Consider the following 16,264-nt stretch of genomic DNA (forward strand, 5'->3'; position numbering starts at 1 on the left):
GGGCGAGTTCGAACACGAAGAGAGAGGAAATTAGTTGCGTAATAATTATAGCTTCCAGCTTATTTGTCCAGCTTTTTACAAGTGAAAGGGAAAAGGAAAAAGAACCAAAAAACCCACTGCATGCTTCAAAAGGAAAAATATAATAGCAGTGAAACACAGATGAGTCAGTATTTATTTAATAATTACTGGAATTCAAAGAAAAGCACGATTCACAAATACAACCAGCCCGCAGACAACAGAAGAATCCCAATACTTAAGAATGTGGCAATCATGTCTATTTACGTTCTATAAGAAAATATTTTTGAATGATCTTTTATTTGAAGCTACTGTAGCATTTGAGGGGGTAGAAGCTTTTTCTTTTCTGGATTCAGACAGTAGATACCTCAGGTCAAACTGAACCCTCTACAGAAAAGTAATTGAAGTTACACTGGAGTGAAGAGTTCGGCTATATGTTTATTACAGACTACCCAGCTTCTATTTATGTCAGGACTATGGGTCAAGGGGCTGATAGAGCAATAACATACTTAAATAAACTGTGTGATTGCAATTCAAATGCTCAGTAGCCAGTAATTGCACGTTCATGTTTTGCACAATATGAAATGTACAAGCCCAACATATCTGACGTAAAACCAGCTTATTTTGCTCCTAACATCCATAACTGATGCAATTTAAACACTTCTCTGAGAGCATATTTAAGAAAATGGGAAGCAGTATACAAGTGTTACTCATGCAAGCCTGTTTCAAGAGATTCTTTGAACACAGTTATTGATAGGTTTTTCTTACATAACATATGCAAAATGTAACTGAAATTAAATTAAATGTCAGCATGACACCATTAAACAGCTAACATTTGGCATCTTCTAAGACAACTATTCTGAGCAGTAACTTGTAATCAGGAATTTACTCACTCTTTTCCTTTATTTATTTTTGGATATTTTAGACAAATAAAGGCGATGCCCTTGCAAACCGTGTCCAGAACACATTGGGAAATTATGATGAGATGAAGGACCTGTTAACCAACCATTCCAACCAGAGCCACCTTGTAGGAATCCCAAAGAATTCTGTCCCACAGACACCCATTGACAAAAATGAACAGAACTTTTTCCCAGAACCAAGAAACAGGATGATTCCATCTCATCAGATCAGTGGCCACTCATCGACATCAATGCCTCCGCCTTCTTCATTGTCATCTAATTCTACTTTGCTACACAGTCACCAGAGCAGCAGGAAGTCGAGGACAGACTGGTCACGTGGTGGTCACAACTCTAGTGGGGCCCAGCCGAGCCAATCCAGTAGTCAGCAGAGTCGGACAAAGCACAGCTCTTCTCATGACCAGCCACAGGGCAGGTATGAAGACCTCTATAATTGCCAGAGTGAGCAGCATAAAAGTGGAGGAACTGAGGAAGCAAATTCTATGGCAGCATCTTCCCATTCAAGGAGGCATACTCATTCAAAGTCAGCACCTGGAGAACATACTTACAAAGAAAACAGTCATTCGAAGTCACCCGCAGAGCTTGAGTTTGTAGGTCATGGTCCTGGATCTCCGCTTCCTTCCACTTCTTTGTTATCTGCGAACAACGGTCTCTCGACCCAGAATTTCCCACCAGGACTTCACTGTAAAAACAGCATGGTCCAGCAAAAACCTACGGCTTATGTCAGGCCTATGGACGGTCAGGACCAGGTACCCAATGACTCACCTGAACTGAAACCTCCGGTAGAAATTGAGAGTGGATATGGAAATCAGTCCTTTGGAACACTGCTGGAAGGAAAAGTGAACACACCTAGTTCAAAGAACAAAGTACCAAAGCTCAACATTCCTCCTGTTAGTGAAGTAAGTAGTTTAAAGTATCTTCTCTCTAGTACCACTTGAGTATTTCATGCACTGAATATTTTTCTCTGGAAATATGCAGTTCCATTTCCTGGAATTGCAGTCTAAAACATTCCTTTTTTTCTAGAATGTGCATGACTACTTTTGGCAAAGTTTGTTATGATTCTCCCAGTAGCAATATTTAATGATGTTTTAAAAGCACAGTTTGGAATACTAACACTGCTAGTTTCTGATTAATATTAAGAGTCTAGATCTCTGTTGGGTGTAATATATTTATACCAGCTAGAATTCTGGACAGAGAACTCTGATATATCGGTTCATCTGCAGTTTTCACTTGCATTTTCAGTTAGGAGCTAGTTTGATAGAAAGAGTGCTGGTTTAAACACTAAGGAAAAATGGCAGTGTTCAAATTTCAGTGATACTAAATAGTTCTGCCAGTGAGTTTATTTGCAGAGTTTGCTAAATTCCTATTGCTTTTAATGGAATTAATGTAGCTTAAGTTCTGAGTAATGCTTATGAAAATGTGTCCCATTAAAGCTCTTATGCATTTTGAAGAGCTCTTAATATTGGGATTCAGTCCCAATCTCTGTTACCAACAGTTTAAGCTGTTGAATTTTGTATCGCTGGTCAGTACAGTAGTCCTGTGAGGAACATTTTAGTTGGTTCGTATTCATGTCCATTCCAAGCACAGATGTGTAATAAGGATACCAATTGAACTATTTATACTCGGTATGCTTTTTCTCTTATTCTGAGTTTCTCAAAGCAGTAACCTTTGCAAGGTAGGTTTATACTGTACGTATGAGCAGAATTGCAATATGGGTTTTTCACAGTTTTCTGTTTTCCCCCAAATATTTCCCTGCTTGGTAATATTTTTATACTAGGAATGAGGAGCGATGCATTCTTAAACCACTTTATTGCAAAAGGTCAGCTTTTTCTATTGGAATAATTGTTTCAAGCCAATAATTTGTTTGACTATTTAAAAACTTGATGTTATTTATTAACATTCCAGGCAGCAACAAAGACTGATGTGTTTTGCAGTAGAGCTTGGAATAATTTTCTGGGAACTGCATCTGAAAACAGTAAAAGGCCTATTTATATCAAGTGGAAGCTGAGGGTTGCTTGCAGATGGTGTTTTATTAGAAAATGTATTTGTTAATAAACGTAGCTTTGTACAAGATTACTTTACAGATGTTTCTGTTTATTTTTACCTTAGGTTAAAAATCTGCTGATATAGATGGCTTCATAGTCTGTTGCGATTTGTCGCTAGCATTGTTTGGCAAGTAAATAATTGCATGCAAAGGAAATAATGATGTTGCAAAAGCAAATACATGTTTTTACTTTTGCCATCTATTAGCACTATGAGTCAATGGAGGCATTTTAAAGTGCAGCATTAATACAAAGTATTTTTGGAAATAGAAAGTACCTTTTGCAACTTGTATCAACTATTAAGAATGCATTTTTTCGTTAATTTTTGAGTGAAATCCTGACACTGTTGAAATCAATTGAGTTGTTAGTAGTGGGTTTTGGGCACAGGATTTCACCCACAGTCTTTCTGCATAGCTCTAAGAACCTCTGATATGAACTGTTGTTTTTGGAAAGATTCCTAGTCACACAGATGAAAAATTACATTGTGAATTTGTTGCTATAGCTGCTTCAGTTTATATCCTGTGTAGTGAAAAGTATAGGTGTATAATTAATCTAATTTATTTTCAGATAAATGGTAAACTCTAGGCACTTTAGAAATGAATGCAGATAATAATCTTTAAACAGTCTGCATTATAAGAGCAAACAATAATTTGAAGAGGGAAAGAAAACCCAAAGCTGTGTTAAGGTGACAAATAACTCTGCTTTCCGATACAGAACATATGACAACAGCCAGACTGATGGATCTTTTACAGGCAAATCTCCTCCTGAGTTTGGAGGGTTGGATTTTTTTTTTTTGCCTGTGTCAGGACTGTGAACTTTGGCCCTCTGTGTTTTTTCACAGATGTGTATCCTGAATTTGATTTACCCTGCGTTCAGCAATAAAACTCCTTCCAATCCAACGTTATAGATAACTGGTTTAGTTTAAGCTTAATCAGAACTGACAGTGCACACCTGTGAAACCCATAACCTTTTCAGAATGACTGCAGCGAGTGGCTCTGTTGTAATCTTTATACAATTGATGTGGAGGCTTATGATCCTTCGGTGGTGCTTATCAATTTATGAACCTTCCCTAGCCACCTCGAGCCGTAGTGATCTGCTTGAAACAATTTTGCTCCTGCTCCACAGGTTTCCATCCCAACACTATTCCAGGTGGTAGTGGTGATCTTCAAACTAGCAGTAGGAGAGTTGCTTTTTTGGGGCGTTTCTCCATAATTCGTTCTGTGGCTCTCCTATATCTTTGAGTCCATTTCTTCAAGTTGCTGAGTGTACAGTAGTGATTGCACACCAACGGTTTTTCAGTGATTTCTCTCAAAATTTTGCATGCTCTTAAGATGAGGAATTCCATGAAGAAATAAAATTCCTAGATGATGGTCCTGCAATAATGGCATCTATTAAGCCGTGCAAAGTTGGAAAGGAAAAAGACAGTTTTTGCTATCTTAAGGAGGGGGAGGGGAGCAAGTAACCAAATATTTGAACAAGCAGATTTAAAAGATGAGTTCAGACTGATGTAGAAATATGGTCTCATTTATCACGGCTTAATGGAATAGGATGTTGAGTGCCCTGGAAGCATTCTGCCATGTGTAAGGAAGTGATCAATTTTATAACATAATTTGTGTCACTTGAGGTGTTGCTCTAAGAATCTTTGCTTGTTCGCTGGGCCCAATTCTGCCCTCAGAGATGCCCATCCATCTTTCAGCTCCTCTGGAGTGGACAACATTGTTAATGCCTTGCTGCTGGCATGTCTCCACTGTGCAATGGGTTGTGGTTTAGTGATTTCTGAGTTTGTAGAGATTCATGGTAAGTTCACACAGACTTACCAGCCTGGGTCAGAATGCAGTGTTAGCAGCACGTATGCACCCATGGACTAATCCTTGCCTCTGAGTGGATGCTATCGTGTAATTTCCAGACCTTGACTCACCCACGCAGAGCTAGTTCAGACCTGTCTGCACCATGCGTGGCCATTTCTGGTAGAGAAAAAGGAACAGCAGAGCCTCGGTAGACTTTTAGTTATGTCCTCTAAGGATTTCTTTAAGATTTTGTTATCCTTTTGATTTCGTTTACTGTTCTCCTTTGTTTTACTTATCAGTATTGTTTTCTAAGGGTGAAGGTGAAAACTTTTATGGTCTGGTGCCTTGAGCAAAAGCCAGTGTAACCACTAGCACTCAGGCTGGCCAGCCTCTGAGAATCAGAAATTGTGTACCAGACCTTTTAGAACTGGGAGGCCCTAAGGCCGTTGTGTGACTTCAGGGGGACATGCAGAGATGCACCAGATATGATGACATAGAATTGGTAGCAATGGCCCTGGAGCTAAAACTGATAGAGAAATTGATAGAAAGTCTCAAGCTGTAAACATTATTTCCTGTTCTTTTCTTCTTAATCTCTTTCATCAGTATTTACATACATATTTAAATACATATATATATTCATTTTGAGCTTGCGTTTAACATTTGGTAAATTGTGGCAGGCCTGGGACGTGGCAAAGAGCTTTGGTATTATGTGGAATTCCACCTACTTAAATTGCATGATGGCAGATGATTGTTACTTACCACTCAAAGAGAACTGCGTAGTTAAATCCTATGTATTTCTTCAAAAAAGTAAGGGTTAGAGACCACAATAACAGCTGATCCTCTCTCTGCTGCATTAAAATCCAGAATCTTGATACATGTATGTATATTTAAACCTCTAGGAATCAGATGCTTACGAATTATTTCAAATCGACTAACTCAGCAGGAGATAGCTGGAAGAAAGCCTGTACTTTTCAGATTGGGCTTGAACACAAATTACTGAGAGTACAGAGTAAAGCAAAGGGTTTTAAGGTCTGTGGGAACATCAGAAGATGTGTTCCTGGAAAATCTTACGTGCAGTTGTCCAGAACAATGCATGGATTTCCAATAAATGTTAAGGGACAGGAAATCAAGGGCAACTGAGATAATGTTTGATTCTCAAGGCAGAGTTTTTAAATCTCACTGCAAAATTGGCCTCACGTTCCTACAAAGTAGCAAATGCTTGTGTACCAAATTTTTGCAAAAATACAAAGCTAGGAAGAAATCCAAAAGGCCTACAACATCTATGTCACCACCCACTTAAGCAGTAAAAAATGGAGAAGTTTTATTTTCACTTTACTTCTAGGAAAATATTTTGACGGGTTCAGTATACTGTAAAGTGATAAGCTTCTGTTACGTGTTTCAAATCATTCTGTTATCGCTGCATGTATTGATTAGCTTAGTACTTTCTGAGCTACCTATAAAAAAGACTGCTCTCTTTCTGCATTAAAGAGCAAGAAAAATTGACAGGTAGATAACCATATTGATTGAACCCAAATAGTAAATGCAAGAGGCTTATATATGACTTATAAAACTCTATAGGAACCAAAGCCAGTTTAATTTTTTTTTTTAATTAAATGGAAAGTAGATGTCTTTAATTAACCACCCCCCCACACACCTTTTTGATATACATGCTACTCTAGTTTCCAGATATATTACCATAGTTGTGGGCAAGTCACTTTTTTCAGATGCAAGCTTTAGCTGTCCCCCAGACTTTGAGCTCTGAAGAATAATGGACTGAATCACGCGTTAGGCTGAAATCCCTTTGCTTGGTTCATATTTCAAAAATCTGAGGCCAAAAACAAACCCAAAGAGCAGTATTTCTTGCAGTATTACAGGTTACAGCCATATGTTTTTCATTTGTAAATACTGTGAGAAGTAATGTTCTTGTGATACTTCTAAATGAAGACCATATGACACCACTCGACTGAAGACCTCTTATTGTGGCCTTCCTAAGGCTACTGTCCGATCTCTTGGACAACCTCTAGCAAAGCTATTTTGTAGGGATAGCAAGAGGACAGCTTACCTATTTCAAATCAAACACAAATAAGCATATTTAGGGCCTAATTTTGAACCACTGTGACCAATGGGAACTTAGCATTTCACATCAGACTGCAGAACAGGGTGCTTTAAGTCAGTTGAATAGGTGTGGTTAAAAGAACTGACCATGTATATTTAGTTTGGGGAAGGAAGGGCTAGATAGCTTGTTTTCCATTGTGCATTTGTTAGTGGATTTTGGTTTTGTTTTCTAAGCTACTCCTTTTCTTGCTGCGAGGAAGAAAAAAAAATCTTAGTGAAATTAGAGTACCTCTATTTGTGAAGAGTCAGTCTCGTGGTATCTTGAAAAGCGAATTACATTTTTTTAACCTTTTTGAAATTTCTGGTCCCAAAGTAACTGCTTATAAGTGACTTGTTATTGGTCCAAGTTAAGTGTAAGAAATACTGTTATCCAAATGGTGTCATATGAAATGTCTCAAAGTAAAATGAGCTCAAAGGCTTTGAGGAGAGCAGTAGTAGAATTTGTTTTGCTTGAGCAAAGATGTGGAGGCATCATTTAATGGCTGCAGGGGGTCTGTAGGGTGTATTCATAACTCTGCCCGTAGATTTCATGTGTGACTATGGGACAGTCACTTTGGTACTTCTGAAAGTCATTCTAGCCAGTTTACTTTGTAGAGGTTTTTTAATCAAACAGAAGGCAGAAATCTTTCAGTCCTGTTTCTCATTTTGATGAGTGGTCCTCAGTGCTTTGGTGCATCTGACTAGAAAAGGGGGTTATAACATTTACTCTTCACCCTTAGAGGATTATTTTTCAGATATTTGATGTAAAAGCATTATGGCTGCTTTTCCATAACTAAAACTGCGTCTTTTCTGCTTCCTCACATTAATTTAAGGAAAACATCACAAGCCATATAACAACAGTGTTAAGTGTTGTGATATCTTCACATTGACTGGTAATGAACTTTTTGAATAATGACCAGGAGTTGGTAGAACTAATTTTTCAGCATCTTCTTCCATCTATCTGTCATGCAAATACATAAGGAAGGATGCTCTTGGGTCCTGATAGTCTGCTTAGCTGTCAGCTAACAAGGGCATTCTTCTAGGACCAGTCCAGCAAGCCTAACCAAGTTGGAGCCTTTGCATTATTTGTTGGAACAAATGACCTGCTTTAATAAATACATTCTTTGTGAACGGTAAAACAAAGAATGCTCATGTAAGAAAAGATGAGAAAATGCCATTTTCAGGTATCTGAATTTTTTATGATGTGTGTTTTCACTCTGGGCTATGGTCAGCTCTCGAGTGAATAGCATGTATGCTTCTTACTGGGAACAGGGTTGGCAGGTATTCAGGTATCGGTGTTTGGCCTTCTGTGCTAGAATCAATGGCCATTTGTAAACTTTACCATCAGCTATGTTAAATATTATTTTATCTGATGCAAACCTTTAAAGTAACATACAGCTAGTTTGATAGAACCTACCTAGATATTTGCTGCTCTTTCCTGTCATAACTTTCAGATATTTTTTCCACAAATTCTTCTGTTCTTTTCTTTGTAGAGAGCACAGGAATTATGGTTCTAAATTGTCTGAGAACACAGAAGTCGTGGTTTTTTTTAGTACAGGCAAGAGAGTATGTGCACATTTTTGCATGGGCAATGACAGCTGTAATGAATCATTGCTGGGACTGAACCTGGGGCTTCTCAGGACAGCCTCTGCTTCTTGAACAAGAGTGGGGACTCTTGCTAGTAGCTATAATTTACTTTCTCCCAGGGACACTCATTTAGTGAATATGATGAAAACATTACATCCAACACACACCTGTTAAATGTATAAAAAGAGGCGTAAAGAAAATACAAGAAAATCAGTGGGCGTAAATGTAGACTTAGAGAAGAAAGTTCTAATCCTGATGAAAATGGTAGTCAAGTAGAAAATTGGACTTTGCTTTATCAGGTAGGCATAGATCAGTAAGAAACATGCTGGAATGCTCTCTTGCAAATGCCAGGAATCTGGGCAGCTGAATGGTGCAAAAAGTGTGATTAGATATTGTAGAGGTAATAGGAAACCAAACACAAACCACTATTCAAATGCTATGTTAGCAGTTGAGACTGAAATACAGCTAGCGAAAGGTCAAGGAGGAGGGATAGTAACATATATTGTCAAGCTGAATGAAGTTTTATGAAGAATATTACAACAAGTAAAATAAGGCCTAGGGAAATAATAAGAAGAAAAGGTTACTTGTGCAATAGAGGTGTGGTAGACACAAAGGAGATGTAGGTGTGATCTGAACATACAGTTGAGACTTTGCTTCAGCTTTCGGTACGAACATGCTGACCATGAAGCAGAGGATGGACAGTAGAAGTGAGGACAGGGAAACTGGACTTACCATAGGGGAAAGAGGAGCTACAGTACTCAGGTGGGGTTGGCTTTCTGGTGGGAACCGCAAGAGCAGAAGTGCTTAACTGTTCTTGAGCTCATCAAACTCCATCTTGTGAAAAGCTGTTTGCGATATGCAAGTAATTAACCCATGATGCAGAAGGCATACTCCTCCTGCTCTGTGTTCTTGCATTTTTACATATGTAAGATGCTTACTCGCATGCATACCTCTGGGTATGTTGTATGCTTAGTTCAGTGACATGCAGAATTATACTCAGATTTTAAACCATTAGAGCAATACCATATGAATCATATCTATAACATACCTTCAAAGTGTGAAAATCAGAGGAGGGTCTTATATGAGCATTTCCGGCTTTATGACCAGAGCTCCCCCCACTATAAGCTAGTAGTCTCTGATTCAAGTATGGAAAAGCATTTAGGAGCTGCAAGTGAAAACATCATATGGGAATACTTTAATAAAAAAAAAAACAGTGAAAGAAAGTTGAACATATAACTTGGCAACTCTCCATGAACTGCAGATATAGGTTAAAGTTATTTAGTTGGCAGGCGATTGCTAGTGTATTAGCAATGTTGGGAAAAAAAAATCTAATTTCTGTATTTTGGCTTGTGCAGTAAAGAAATTCCTCCCACATAAATATGTTCATTTCACCTTCTGGGAAGTAAAGAAAGGAAACTGTAGCTGCAGTCTGTTATTTAATCTTCCTGAAATTAGCATTTGGTGCTCAGGAAGATTGAAAGATTTAATGCCAATGCCTTCCTCAAAAGAAAGAAATGACACACCACATATGTTTTAGCACTGGTTAGACTGTTAAATGGAATTAATCAAAATCCATGTTAAAATATTTCCATGTGTTAATTAGCAACGGTTTGGAACATTAAAATACATATTGGCTTGGGAATAAATTAGTGAAGAAATATCAGATTGAGTTTGTGGGCTTTTAATTGCAACATAATATACTGTGTGTTTTAGAAAGGTAAATGTAAATACACTCATATAAAATGCTATGGCAATGTGCGTTTAAAAATTGTGTAATAAACCAATCTAAAACAGGCTTTCGTTATGGCAGAGAGAGTGATACCGTTTCCCATTTTAAAAGAAACATTAAATTGTTCCCTCATAATAAAGCAAGAGAAAATCAGTTTAAAATTGCTGAGAGTTTCATCTCAGGCCAAAGGAAGTTTTAAAATTTCTCCTTTGAAAATCATGATGATGTAGCAAGTACCAACACCAGGTGTCCTGTTGTGAGTAGAAGAATTCACTTTTGCCTTTCTATTTTTGTTGGGTCACTGCAAAGTTTGGTTCCCATTCGCTCATGCTGAGTCTTGAGAGCAGCACAATAGCATAAATTTAGTTAAGTATGTAAATGAGACTGAACAAATGGGTATATTCATATTCTTAAATTAATACACACAAGGGAGGTAGAGAGATCTATGGTAGCATTATAGGTACCTAACTCCTAACTGCAGATAGAGGCCGTGGTTGGCCCACAGAGTAGGGAGGACCCATTTCTCTTCCTAGGAAGGGAATGAGCGTTCTTTTCCATGACAAAAGACTATGTAGAAACCACCTCCAAGAGGTTTCCTGAAGTTGCATCCCAGGGTTGATCTCCCACGATCACACTGGTGGGGACGATTTTGTGTACATCCAGTGCGGGGAACTTAAGAAGGTAGGTGTTGATTTTAATTTTTGCTGTGGTTACTGTTCAGGTAGCCATTTGTAAAATATCATTGAGCATAAAGAAAAGGTTTGGGGAGCAGAGGGAGGAAGAGGCAAGGTAAGTACAGATTCAGTCACTTTCCAGGCTAATGAGCCTGTTCTTGCTTGGATTTGCAGAGGTCTCTGAGAGGAGTCAATGATCATAGGTGTAAGCCTCAATCCCCATTAATACTGCCAATTAATACTGCCAGTCTAAACATATTTCAGTTAATACATGCTGCTTTCCCTAGCACGCTTCCTCAGAATAATTTCCCATTGTTATATCCCCCAGATGTGTAAACTCGTTGGGTTATATTTCACTGAGCTGCAAGCTGTGACACTTAAATCCACAAGACAAGCTGGCAATTACTTCTGCAGTTTGTAAATATACAGGCACCCATTTACATTTGCCAGTATTTTAAATATACACATTGAGATAATTCTTTCTTAAATATGTTAAAATACTCACACGTACCCTTTGTAAACTTAGAAAACAATAAAGATCCTCAGGTCACTTGGAGGAGTCAGGATTTGGATTTTATTACTTAGAGTTCACCCTGAATGAAGGCTTCATGTCCTGGCCAATAACCTACGTCTGTGGGGTTTAATCCTTTTTGATGCCAGAAAACCCTAACTTCCATGTCATCAGAAACTAAAAAAATCTTGAAAAATATATAATTCCTGCTAGCACATGCTAGTGACACTTGAATATGCGTAATTTTGAACTTCTCTTTACATCCAGGAGTAGCTTTCTTAAGTGGCTTCCTTGTAAAGTAAAACTTCACAGTATATTTTGCATTGGGAAGAAGGAGGGATTGTAACATCTTCCCTTCCTGCCAACACATGCAGTTACACACTGACATGAAATATGGCACAAATGTAGCTAGGGAAATATTAAAAAGAGTAATTCTTACTCAAAGCAATTATCCTAGCAACCACATCATTTGCTGCACAATACCATGATCACAAAGGTCACCATTTAACATGGTTTCATGGCGAGGACCACGCACTGCGGTGTCATGGACCACAAATGGTTTGCAGATCCAAGTTTGGAAATCAGGGATTTAGGGCTTTGCCAGTATTTCTGACAGCAAAACTTTACCATTAAAAGTTTCCTGAGGTCTGTGGAGTCACAAAAAGCCAGTGAAGGGATATACACTGTTTGTGCCAATGGTTGACATTTTTTCATTGTCATAAATTATTTTTCGACCACCAGATAGAAAATGACTGTGCAGAGTGGAGTAGAGGCGGGCATTCAAAAAGTTTCTGTGTGTGGATACAAAGAAACACATTTAAATCCCACTAAATTTGCACTTAAAACTGCTATTGCTTTTTCCCCTCCATGTAGTCATAAACTAGTTCTTGCCAGTTCCTTAAAACATAAAGTACCCAATTCACTGTACTCCAGATAAACAAAATAAACCCGACTGAGGAGCAGACCCTTCTCTAAGGGGTGTAGAGGTGATTGTAAGATAGAGCCAGGTTAGGCCTGTCTTAGCCTTTGATGTTGGCATTGCTGTGCAAGTAATCCCGCTAATTCCACATCAGGACTAAGGCTTTCTGATTTTGAATAGAAGGAACAAAATTGGGCTGTAAATGATGAGTCTGAATAAGACTTATTTAGGACTAGCAGCAAGAGTAGGATGTAGCAGGGATATACAGAATTATTGCTCTTCAGAGGAGAAGAAGAATTAGAATTTGCAAGTGCTGTTTTCATAAACACACTTTATTAAGATGTAACTGCACCTGCATTTCATCAAGAAAATTGTTTGCTGAAGTTTTTAATATAGTTTGATATATTAAATATATTTGATTTATTTTGATAATAATATTTTTTCTGCTTTTATTAGTATTCTACATACTTTAAGTCCCTAATCCCAAGTATTAGATCTTGTGAAAGGTGGCCTGTTTACTTGTAATGCTCATTCTACTTTTTCAGAATCAGTGTTTTAGCCATAATGAAGACTTTGGATAAGCAAGCAGATTTCAGATGTTTAGCTAAATCAGGAATATCATATTACTATTGACTTGCTTGTTTACAAGGGCCGAGTGCTAGAAGGAAAAAGAGTGCATTTCTGTTAGCATTTTAGTTTATCTTAGTAGCACACTTTGGAAACAAATCCTGTCTTCCCTGGTTGCTGCTCTTTGGTTCATTGGGGAGTGGTCTCAAGATACGTGAACTAAATTTTTTTAGGTTGAAGGGAAAACAGGAGAAGCTCTGCAGGGATGCCCGTAACGTGCTCCAGATGCTCTCTGGTGCTCAGGAGAAGTCAGAGTAGTGCAGCCCCTTCTCTCCTCTCCTCTCTCCCAAGACACACACACTGTGTTCACAGGCTTCTTGGCACCAACTTTTTCTCTCCACAGATCTACTCCTCTTGTGCTGTGCTTCTTACTAATGTAGATACAGCTTCATTTTCTGGCCCTAGGACAGGTAGTGACCTGCAATAAAAATAACTGTCATAGTGTTATAGAAAGGGTGACTGACTTCTATAGCTTGCCTATAAGAACTGTAAACACCTATATGAGCAGGTGTCAAGAATGGAGAAGACTGCCTTCTCCTCACCACGGGCTGCATCTCTACAGGGATAGCCTAAGTCAAGCTCCTTGAGAAGGGGAAACTTCTATAAGTGATGGAGGCAACTTTCATAACTAAGCATGTTAAAAGGGAGCTGATTTTTACAGCCCAGTGTGGGAGATTTTCCATAACAAATCTTGCATGTGGTTCAGAAATAGGAGCCCAGAAGAATTCACCATGTTCTTGGCTGCTCCAGTCATTTTGGTTTCTAGGGTGAGGCACATGTCAGGTCACTGAAGGACAGAAGGGAACAGAGGCATGAACAGAGAGGGATTTCCCCTTTCATTAGCCACAATAAATATGTTTATTCAAGAACAAATAGCTGGAATAGATGTGCAGCTCTGATGCTGAAGAAAAGGCTATTTGTGTCAGACACATAGGAAATTCTGTTCACAGATAAACTATTGTAAGGGTTGTCCTTTAATGAGGCCAAGTTTACTTGGGATCCTGACTATGTAAAAACCCTATATTTCATTCTTTTTCCCATTAGCTAACATGGGGCACTGCTTGGTAAGTAAAGATGTGATTGCAGCGAGCTGGGCTTTAAACTATTTCAATAGAGTATAGTGCTTTACTGCAAGCTGCCTTGGACTTTGGTGCTGTCAGAAATCCTTATTGAGTGGGATTTCCAGGTTTAAAGTCAACAGCCAGAGGCAGAAAGAAGAGATGGTATCTCTGTGGCATGCCCTTAATAAAAAGTTTGCTTGAACGTAACTCCCTTATGATAGCAAACCTGTGTATAATGGTGAGAGGTATTTACTTGGCACTCTCCAGGATTACCCGTGGTATTTTGTTGTAATGGTGGAGAGAGAGAGAAGTCCAGAGAAAGACCAAGCCTGTGGCAGTGGAGCGTCGCAGGGGGACTTCCGTAGCTGTCCCAGACAGAGAGCTGGCATGGGGGCAGCCGGGCACAGGAAGGGAAATGGGTTTGCTTTCGCTAGTGGACTTGGAGCCCAGGAGGAAGGTAACTCTGGAAGTAAAAACGTGGTGGTTTTTGTTGGCAAAACAGGAGACTTGATCAAGAGCAGCTGGAACTAAAGGCCCGAGCTCCAGTAGGAGACTGTGGTAGAGGACATGGGGGAACACTAAAACATGCTGAGGGTGCATTATATGACTTTACCAACTGCTACAGCCTCTGTCTGGGCTTCTCCAGAATCAGGCTGTTTCTTCTTTGTGGGGTTCTTGCACATCTCATCTTACTTCCCTTTCTGTGGGTACCTGTTATTTCAAATTACTGGAAGTAAAGTTGACTTCTGCACTGTTTGTGAACTTGAGCTTTTGCAGACTTCATAGATGATTATTTTTCTGTCAGTGATACTGGTTCGTTTTCTCTGTGTGTGTGCATATGTACAAATCCAGATGTAAAATTATAGATAAGCAGTACATAGACAGTCATATGACCACTTAGGCCTACGTCCACACTTGTAATACAGAGGCTGAAAAGACTTTCCCTGGCACAGTGCTGTGGTTTCACAATAGATCACACATGACAAAAGTGGAAAGGAATTACATATTTTGTTGCCTCCTCTCCTGTGACATAAAGCCACGTGGAGCTCTTCGCTGCATCTGGTTTCTGATTTTGGCCCTGAATACAAACAAATATCACAGGCCCTAACAATTGTCGTTTCTGGTCCTCCCTCCAAAAGGGAGACCCAAGGGAATTAGTTTTCAGCTGAATGCTCTGTTCTGTTCTATGCTTAAATTTACTGGCATTGCCTATTTGTCTCTTGCTGAGTGGGATCATACAATTACTTCTTAAATTCCTCTTTGTTCCCACAGCTACTTTCACACTTAGTCCCTCTCAAAATGAAGTAAGATCAGCTTTGCCCACAGCGCTGGTGTCCCATGGCTCCCAGCACTTACTGTTTCCCCTGCTGTGGGGAAGCGTGCGGGTCTGTGGTCTGGGAGCCAGAGGAGGGAATGAGGAGGAAAGTTTGGCTTGTTTCCCACGGTATAGGGAATTGGGCTGCATGCCTCACGAGCTGGAGGAGAGGAGAGGAGGACACTGCAATCCCTAGGTAGAAGAGCAGAAAAGTGAAGGCATCAATGCGTGCTTTAGTGGACATGACAGAAGGATAAGGGTCTGAGAAGGGGGAAGGTGCAAGGGAAGAGAAAGGCACGTATTCACCCACGTGCAGTGTGCTGGACTCTGGCTGCCTGGAGGAGGCAGCAGCAAGAGTGCCCACCTGGAAAAATGGAAAACCTGGAGGGTATTCTCTTGGCTGACTTCTCAACTGTCTTAGCCTCTTCCTGGGACTTGTCTGCACCATTTGCAGGGAGTAGCAGTGACCACAATAATGTGTTTTTAGATCAGATCTCTAATACATCCACTCTAAGGAGAGGTAAGCTCTGCATGAGACTTGCCCAACTGCAGTTTTCTCTAATATACTATCAGATGCACGTTGCAAATAGCTGTGGCTGTGATAACAGCACAGCCTGTACTCTGTTGTCGTAGAAAAGCCTGAACATTTTAAGTGAGTCCTTGGTACCTGAGAAACAATCCAGTATCTTCTGTTACGAAGCTTTGAGATAGCAAACTGCTCTTAATCCTTGAGGTGATTATAGCACACATGTATAAGGTGTAGAACTGAAGCTTCTGTATTTGTGTATGTGTATAAGAGAAGGTATTCAAATGTGTTCTCCCACCATTTTTCATCACCACATCAGCGGTGATGGCTGGACTTTGCATATGGATTATAGTAATCCTACATCCTTGTAGCAAAGCCTCACCTTGGATTGAGTGTCACATTGGGCAAAGAGCAGAGCAGATATTTTGAAACAGTTTTCCCTTGTGAATGATTGCTTTCT

At 39.4% G+C, this 16,264-nt stretch overlaps 1 protein-coding gene across 3 annotated transcripts in view; it reads left to right on the forward strand.

Annotated features, from left to right (window-relative positions):
* AFF2 (ALF transcription elongation factor 2) overlaps positions 1 to 16,264 on the forward strand; it is a 349,091-nt gene that overhangs the window by 94,219 nt on the left and 238,608 nt on the right. For all 3 annotated transcript variants that reach the window (XM_074835138.1, XM_074835139.1, XM_074835140.1), the window contains exon 3: positions 941 to 1,831. In XM_074835138.1, the coding sequence (XP_074691239.1) occupies positions 941 to 1,831 (891 nt within the window). The remainder of the gene's footprint in view (positions 1 to 940; positions 1,832 to 16,264) is intronic.

The sequence above is a fragment of the Strix aluco genome, chromosome 10 (genome assembly GCF_031877795.1).
Source record: "Strix aluco isolate bStrAlu1 chromosome 10, bStrAlu1.hap1, whole genome shotgun sequence".
In the NCBI taxonomy this organism is placed as follows: Eukaryota; Metazoa; Chordata; class Aves; order Strigiformes; family Strigidae; genus Strix; species Strix aluco.